The following is a 7521-nucleotide window of genomic DNA, read 5'->3' on the forward strand; positions in this document are numbered from 1 at the left end:
TCACATTATTATGATTTAACTATACCGCAACAAAAAGTTGGGGGGGGGGGGGCTAAGCATTTCAATGAACACTTTCGACAGTAAAAGGTTTTCTTTGCAAAAATGAGGGAGGAGGCCTCCGCCCACCCTCATACTACGTGCCTGCAGATCTAGGTGGAGAAAATGGGGTGGGGGTCAAGTGACCCCCCTAGGATGTAGTTTTATTTTACGTTCTTACAAGTAACCTAAGAATAACAGGAATGACTTTGGACCCCCCCCCTGGAGGGGGGGGGGGAGAGATGGACCCTTCCTCAGTCATTCCAGATTCCTAAAATATATAATTTACGAGGGGTTATCAAAAAGTTCGTGGACTGATGCGATAAAATTAATACTATGTAGTTTATGTTTACAAAATTTGTAAGGAACATTAAACAACAAAAGTTTATATTAACAATTATATAGAATCAGAAAGATTACAGTATACTATTGTAAAATAGATGCATTCAAGTTTGGTCAGGGTGCTTTAATTTAAAATGGACCTACTTCAAAAACTTAAAAATTTCTGGCCACTCATTCAAAAACAAATATGCATGACAGATGCAACTATGTGAATTTTTACCTTAGTATATCATTCATGAAAGTCAAGGGCTCTACTTATTTGGGTGTGGATCGACCCCAAAAATCTTCATGTTACTGGAAAATACACGTCAAAAACAGCATCTGGGGAATGAAAAGTTAATTTAAAAATTAATAACAGATCCATCTAAATACATGTACACATCTTCCTATCTCTGCTTCAGCTATTAAACCTCTGAAAAAAGAAGAGTGTGTTCATACGAAAAGATAGAGCGTGTATGGGAGGCATTTTAATTCCCCTCTTTCCTTTAAGAACCAGTAAAAATATATCGATCTTTTTTTCTGTTTTGAATTCTTTCGCAATCAAACAGGGCTTTAAACCTCATAGAGATTTATTTACACATGGTTAAGTTTGATCTACATAAACAGAACTGGAGAGACATGTCGATGTAGGGAAAAGTTTACGTACACAGACAAATGAAGAGCATGGGTGATTTCGTGGGGAAAGAAAAAAAATACAGTATACTTAGAAAGGAATATTCGACATCCATTCTGTAGTGAAGAACACTAAAATGAAATCCCGCGTCGGGAGGTAGGTGAATCGTAATTTGGGGAAAGAGTTGAAATAATCTGTCCTTTATTTGTTTACTTTAGCTAATCTAAAGGTTATGTGATGTCTGAACTGAAAAAATCTTTGTGTTACATATTGTTATTATCCAAGAGAAAAAAATCTATGCACAATCCAGGAAAGTCAATATCAAATTTAAATTATGCTAATTTAATACATTCTTCGTATCTTTGATATTATACGGTTGAGGGACGCTAAATGGGGATAAGAGGGTGGGAGATTTAAAAGTAATATTCATTTGGTACTTTATTATATTTTAACAGACCTAACCTATGTGTGTAATTTCAGTGCTGCAATAGGAGAGGCAACGGAAAATCCGAAAGAGATAGCTCCTATAGTGAAAGAGGGATACTTGTGGAAAAGAGGTGAAGAATTAGGACATATTTATAAATGGATATAAATGGGGCAAAAGGGGTTGGGTATGGGCGGCATGGTAGGGCGGCATTTAGTAATATTTATACATGTACCTGCTTCATTATACACATTATAGCTTACGCCAAATTCGTATCAAATATCATGCAGTCATTCATTTAATAAATTAGTTACTTTAATTATATATACTTTAATTATCTATATTTATGATATTTATTTAAGAGAGAATGTCACGAATCATCAAGCTTCAGATGGAAACTTTAAATTTTAACCCCCTGTTTTCTTTTATTGGTTGTAAAAAGTGTTCATATTACACAACTTTCACATACATGAAAATGATGTTTGACCAACGAAACTATTATTTTTTTCCCTTAATATTAACTTGAAAAACCCCACCTCCATTCCATCCACCACAAAAAAATCTTTGATCCGCAACCTGAATTTCAATGAGTTTTTTTAAATGTATTTATACAAATTAATGTTTCGCTTTCAGAACATTTTAAACTGTTAAATAAATTTACATAATAATTAAAAAATCTGTGATTATAACATGTACATAGCTATACTGGGCATTTCAATAACAAATAAATATGAGAAAATACATACATGTACCAGTTCGATAGGTGTCGGTCTTGATTGTCACTGTATCAGCTCTGCATTATTTGTTATTAAAATATTTGCATCAAATTAATATAAATGTTTCTGCATACTTCTGCAAAAAGGAAAAATATTTGAAGATCGATGTAATATGTGTGGGGATTTTTGGGATTAAACAAAGGAAACCAATTCATTTGGATTTTACATGCATTTAGCTACCAGTTTAAGTTGTACACAGATGAATGGAGAAAATTCGGATAAGGAAGAAAGTGATGGCTTTTAGAAATAAATATATATATATATATTTTTAAATTTTATTACCTGATTTGTCATAAGGTTTTTGTTGTTGACAAGATTCCAAGCTTATGAATCTTTTTCCCTCTTGAAACAACATGAATTTTCCTTGAGTCAGTGCTCCCAAAAATCCAAAGGTTGCCGACATTTTTTGTTTCTATCACAGAAGAGCTCCAAGGGAGGTAATTCATAACAATAAAAGATGGGAAAAGTACCCATCAGTATGATAAAAAACCCTTTCAATTTAAGCCCACTTAAGAATGCTTCTCAATTTTAATTTTGATATAAACAGTATTAATATTCACCTTTTTGAGGATAGCATCAGATATTTATTTTCTTGTTGTAGATTTGAGAATTCAGTCACCGAAACAGGGACAAAAATAGGCTAAGTGTACGTAGAAAAACTAATAGAAATTTGAAAGTTTTTGTTCACATGCAGACAAAATATAAAAATACTAGTTTTTTAAAAAAAGTTTTAATCAGTTTTATTAATATTTATTGATTTTTTATTTTTTGTACTATGCAAAAGTACTGCAAATTGACCGAATCTGAATTTTTCTAAAGCGTGTATTTTACTTACTTTGATATATGGTTACCATGGAAACGATTTGGCTGATCATTGTAAAATTTTACCAGAAATGATAAAACTGTTAGAGAAGTTTATTAACGCAAAAATCCCGATATTTTTAAATTTTATAGTTTCCATCAATTACACTGAGTAAGCTTGATGATTCGTGACATTCTCTCTTAAAAATATACATCATGTTAAAAAAATTCTTGAAAGTGGATTGATAGCATATAGATGTGTCATATACGTTAAGAAGTGATATATAACAAATGTTTTAGCAAATGAAATATAATTTTCAAATATCTCTGCATGTTGCATTGTTTCTCAAAATATTAATTAGCATGATTAAATTATCTCTTATATTGCAGGTGAATTTATACGTAACTGGCGTGAGCGTTACTATATCCTACGAGCTGACGGCACATTTTCCGGATACAAAACTCGAGAGGAAAGTTTGATTAAAGGAGAAATCCAGAATGACTTTAAGTTGCAAGGTTACAACTCAAACATGTTATCATAATGCTTAAGTTTATCTCCTTCAGTAACAAGAAAGCTCCCATTGCAACATGTGACAATTTTGAAGACAAATCCTAAACCTCAACAGACATGCAATCAGAACGAACTAGTGTTAGAAAGATATTTTTTGACATACGGTTTCATTGCTTTGAAATTGATTTCTATATATATGTACATATTGAGGATATGAAATAGTCACGTCCATTTTAATTTTTTTTATTGCTTCTATAGAGGATGTGACCATAATAAAGCAAGAGAAACCGAAGCCTAACACATTCATTGTCCAGGGGGTGATTCTGAGGGGTGGACCGGTGGACAGGATGTACTACACAGACACCCCAGAGGATAGAGAAATGTGGGTGACAGCCATCCAGGGGGTGGTCGAGGCAACAGCGGTAAAATGATTATTTTGTTCACGATTGTACATAAAAAATATATGCAAGAGAATTATTAGCATTCAAAGGAATAAAATACTTACATGTATATCCATATATGTACATGCACAGCCACTGTCATATCAGTCAGACAATTCAAGGTTTTGTTGATGAAATTTGGAGGATGTTATTTTTTTTAACCTGTATTTATCAATGAATGTTTATTTTATCAATTGGTTCTTATATCAGTACAAATATACATGTATCTCTCTCAAGAAAACTTTTGCCCTAGACAAGGAAGACATGATTAGATGTTACGGAGGGCCAGTTAAAGAAACTAATGTTGAAATATTCCCAAATTTATTTTACTTTCAGCTGTTTGGAGACAATGGCATTCAATAGCATAATGTCAATATCATCGTAGGACACTAATTACATGAACAAAGAAAGATAACTCTGGTGTGACCATGATCGAGGATATTTTTAATCAGTTAAAGTTTTCAATATCAAACTTAATGGACCAATGAACACGTTTTTGCCCCTTCAGTGCCTTTCTGAACTACTTCTTTTCAATGTTTTAGAAACTTATTTCGTTGAAAAATACATATGTACATCACAGGACAAGAATCTCATTATGAAAAAAGCAGTAATAAAGAGCGCATTTTACAGTTAATTTACAGGAACTTATGAAATAATCGTGCATCACTTTATAGACAGGTGACTGGAATTCTTGTTTAAAACTAGTAGAAGAAAAAGAGGTGAGGATGTATGACATCTCCCTGCTGTACTCCCAGGGTAAAAATAAACAACCATTCCAGGTCCGACCACTTCAGCTGTCAGATTACGATAGAGGTAAGGCAATATATATAATGCTCTGAAGACATGGAAGTTTCAAAATTTCAGAATATACACTTAATGTACTCAGAACAGTAGGAAACAAATGTTGAAAGTAATTTTAAGGTCTTTAATTTTTTACCGCAGGTTTCCTTGAACTTTTATCTCAAGAAGGCAATATAGGAAATATCTCCAAAACAGAGTTCACTAGTAAGTATTCAGATGCTGCTTTGCGATATTGTTTTGTTCAGTTTGAGTTGTATAGAAGATAATATGAGCATAATAATATTGATATTTATGATATGTGAAATGGCAGGCGCGGATCCAGAAATTGTTTCGGGGGGGGGGGGGTTCCACCCCAGTTAAAAACTTTCCAACCCAGAAAATTTCTTGACAAGCAAAAGAAAAAAAAAACAGAACAATTGAAAAAAAAAGGAAAGAAAGAAAGGAAAAAACTAAACTCCTTTCCCAAAGATATCAAACCCAGAAAATTTCTTGACAAGCCAATAATAAAAAACAAAAACAAAAAACGTAAAATCCATTCCCCAACATGACAAAAACCTATTTCGTGGTGGTGGGGTCCACGTGGTGGGGTCCACGTTTTCTGGGGGGGGGGTCCAAAGTCATTTTTTATTTGGATCAGTATATTCTTTTTATTACACTGCAAATTCCAGGGGGGGGGGGGTCCGGACCCCCGGACCCCCCTCTAGATCCGCGCATGAATGGAAGAAGGTTAATTAAAGGTGAAAGATCAATTATATATATATATATATATATATATATATATATATATATATATATATATATATATATATATATATATATAATATATATATATAATATATAATATAATATATATATATATATATATATATATATATATATATAGTTTGTCCTACTGTTTTAAAATTATTTTCAGGCCAATTTCATGCCATGAAATCCTCATCTGATAATTACTATGTAACAGTCCTAGAGGATACTGTATCAAATCGAGTGATTTCCACTGCAACTCTAGTCACAGAATTACAGTTTAACCACAGTTATCCAAAGGTGATACATATAAATTTCTAAGCCTGTCATCTTTTAGATTTAATTTCTGAGGTTTTTTTCCAGATAAATCGTAGACTTTGCTTTACTTTTAGGTTGGATGGATCAAGGACATTGTCATTGATAAAGACCACGCAGACCAACAACAGCTGAAAGATATGTAAGTCACTTCTTATTTTAACAAAATAATGGTCTGACTATTGAAGACTTAATTATAACTTAATTATATAAGAGAGAACAACCTCTGTTCCATGAGATGGTTTTTTTTTTCTGTATTCAGGACAATTTTTTAAACGATTAATAGGGAGGAATTAAAATAAATTTCAAGCAAACCATATGAGGGTTGAATTTGAGACTATTATTACCGGTAATGATAAAATGATAACCTAGAGTACTGTGAGTGAGCTCACAAAATGATACTCTAGCTGCATTTATGTTAAAATTTTCACCTTTTCTGCCAGTGAACTTAAACTTACCTAACTGACTATAAATTAACCTAACTGACCTTTGGTCATGGTCATAGTCAGGTCATAAGTAATCTTTGTAAGGGTATATGAAATAAAGTGATAGATGAATATTATCTTTCTTAGCAGAGGGTTGATACAGAGTTATCTCCCTTAAAGGGCTATCCCTCATTATAACAAAGTCATTGATTTTATTACATTCTTTTTGACAATTACATTTATTTATGAATATTCATCTATAATAATACTAAAGTATCTGTGATGTCATGTATTCATTGCATACATGTAACTATTGTATTACGTTATAATTCACAGACTTCTGAACAGTTTGAAGAATTTAGGAGAGAAAATTGGCTGTCGTCAAATTGAGGCCATCAGCTTATCATATGACAGACACGATGGAGACGTGTAGCTATAAAGCAAAGACAATGGAGTGCAAATCTCTGTTTAATGATGCCATGTTAACTGTGATTTATTTGTTTATATTTTGTTATACTAATTTTTTTTATTATTTTTATTAAAAAACTGATAACATTAAAATTACATATTTTTCATTATTAAGTCACCATGTAAGAATATAAAAGGTGTTGTAAAACAAATGAACAGCATTATTTATAATTTCATTTCAAAATCGGAGCTGAGACATTGAAAATTACAAAATGTATGCATTTGGGCAATATTTACTACCGAACAGTGATAATCAATGTGAAATAGCTTTAACATTAATAAATTGCACACTTTGATGAAAAACTTCTATTTCATTTTCTTCACTACACAAGTTTGACAGGAAAAAAAACCAGTTATGTATCTCGGCCATTTTTGTGGAGTTGTCTGCTCTTGATTTACGAGTTTTACTGTTTTAGTCTTCATCCCTGATAGTAAGTAGCCAGAAATTTCAGGCTCCATTCTTACAGGTCCCACATCTTCCTTGCTCAATGAACCACTTTAACTTGTCAACTAAATATAACAAAAACAAATCAATTATTAGACAGGATATGGAGCAACCGAGATCTTAGCCAACGGTAAAAAAAAAAAAAAAAAAAAAAAAAATTAAAATACATCTATGTATCTAATTTATGGAATTCCATATACGACAGCCAACTGCTTACTGCCAACTGCTCACTGCTTACTGCCAACTGCTCACTGCTTACTGCCAACTGCTCACTGCTTACTGTCAACTGCCACTGCTCATAGATGATATTGCCTGTTTTATTATCTTTAATATCTTTAATACGCATGCTTAATTGAATAAACCCTATGATAGATTACAAT

The 7521-nt window shown here is 32.3% G+C and overlaps 1 protein-coding gene across 1 annotated transcript; it reads left to right on the forward strand.

Moving 5' to 3' along the window:
• Positions 1 to 996: 996 nt before the first annotated feature.
• On the forward strand, positions 997 to 6786 carry LOC133175180 (RAC-alpha serine/threonine-protein kinase-like). The gene is made up of 9 exons (XM_061310299.1): positions 997 to 1147; positions 1472 to 1548; positions 3383 to 3508; positions 3762 to 3925; positions 4618 to 4756; positions 4886 to 4948; positions 5658 to 5788; positions 5881 to 5945; positions 6565 to 6786. Exons 1-9 carry the CDS (start codon positions 1128 to 1130, stop codon positions 6659 to 6661), a joined length of 882 nt encoding a protein of 293 aa, XP_061166283.1. The 5' UTR covers positions 997 to 1127; the 3' UTR covers positions 6662 to 6786.
• The last annotated feature ends 735 nt before the right edge of the window (positions 6787 to 7521 follow it).

Source organism: Saccostrea echinata, unplaced genomic scaffold (assembly GCF_033153115.1).
Source record: "Saccostrea echinata isolate AGI-Se365-2 ecotype Australia unplaced genomic scaffold, CSIRO_AGI_Sech_v1 ptg000002l, whole genome shotgun sequence".
NCBI lineage: Eukaryota > Metazoa > Mollusca > Bivalvia > Ostreida > Ostreidae > Saccostrea > Saccostrea echinata.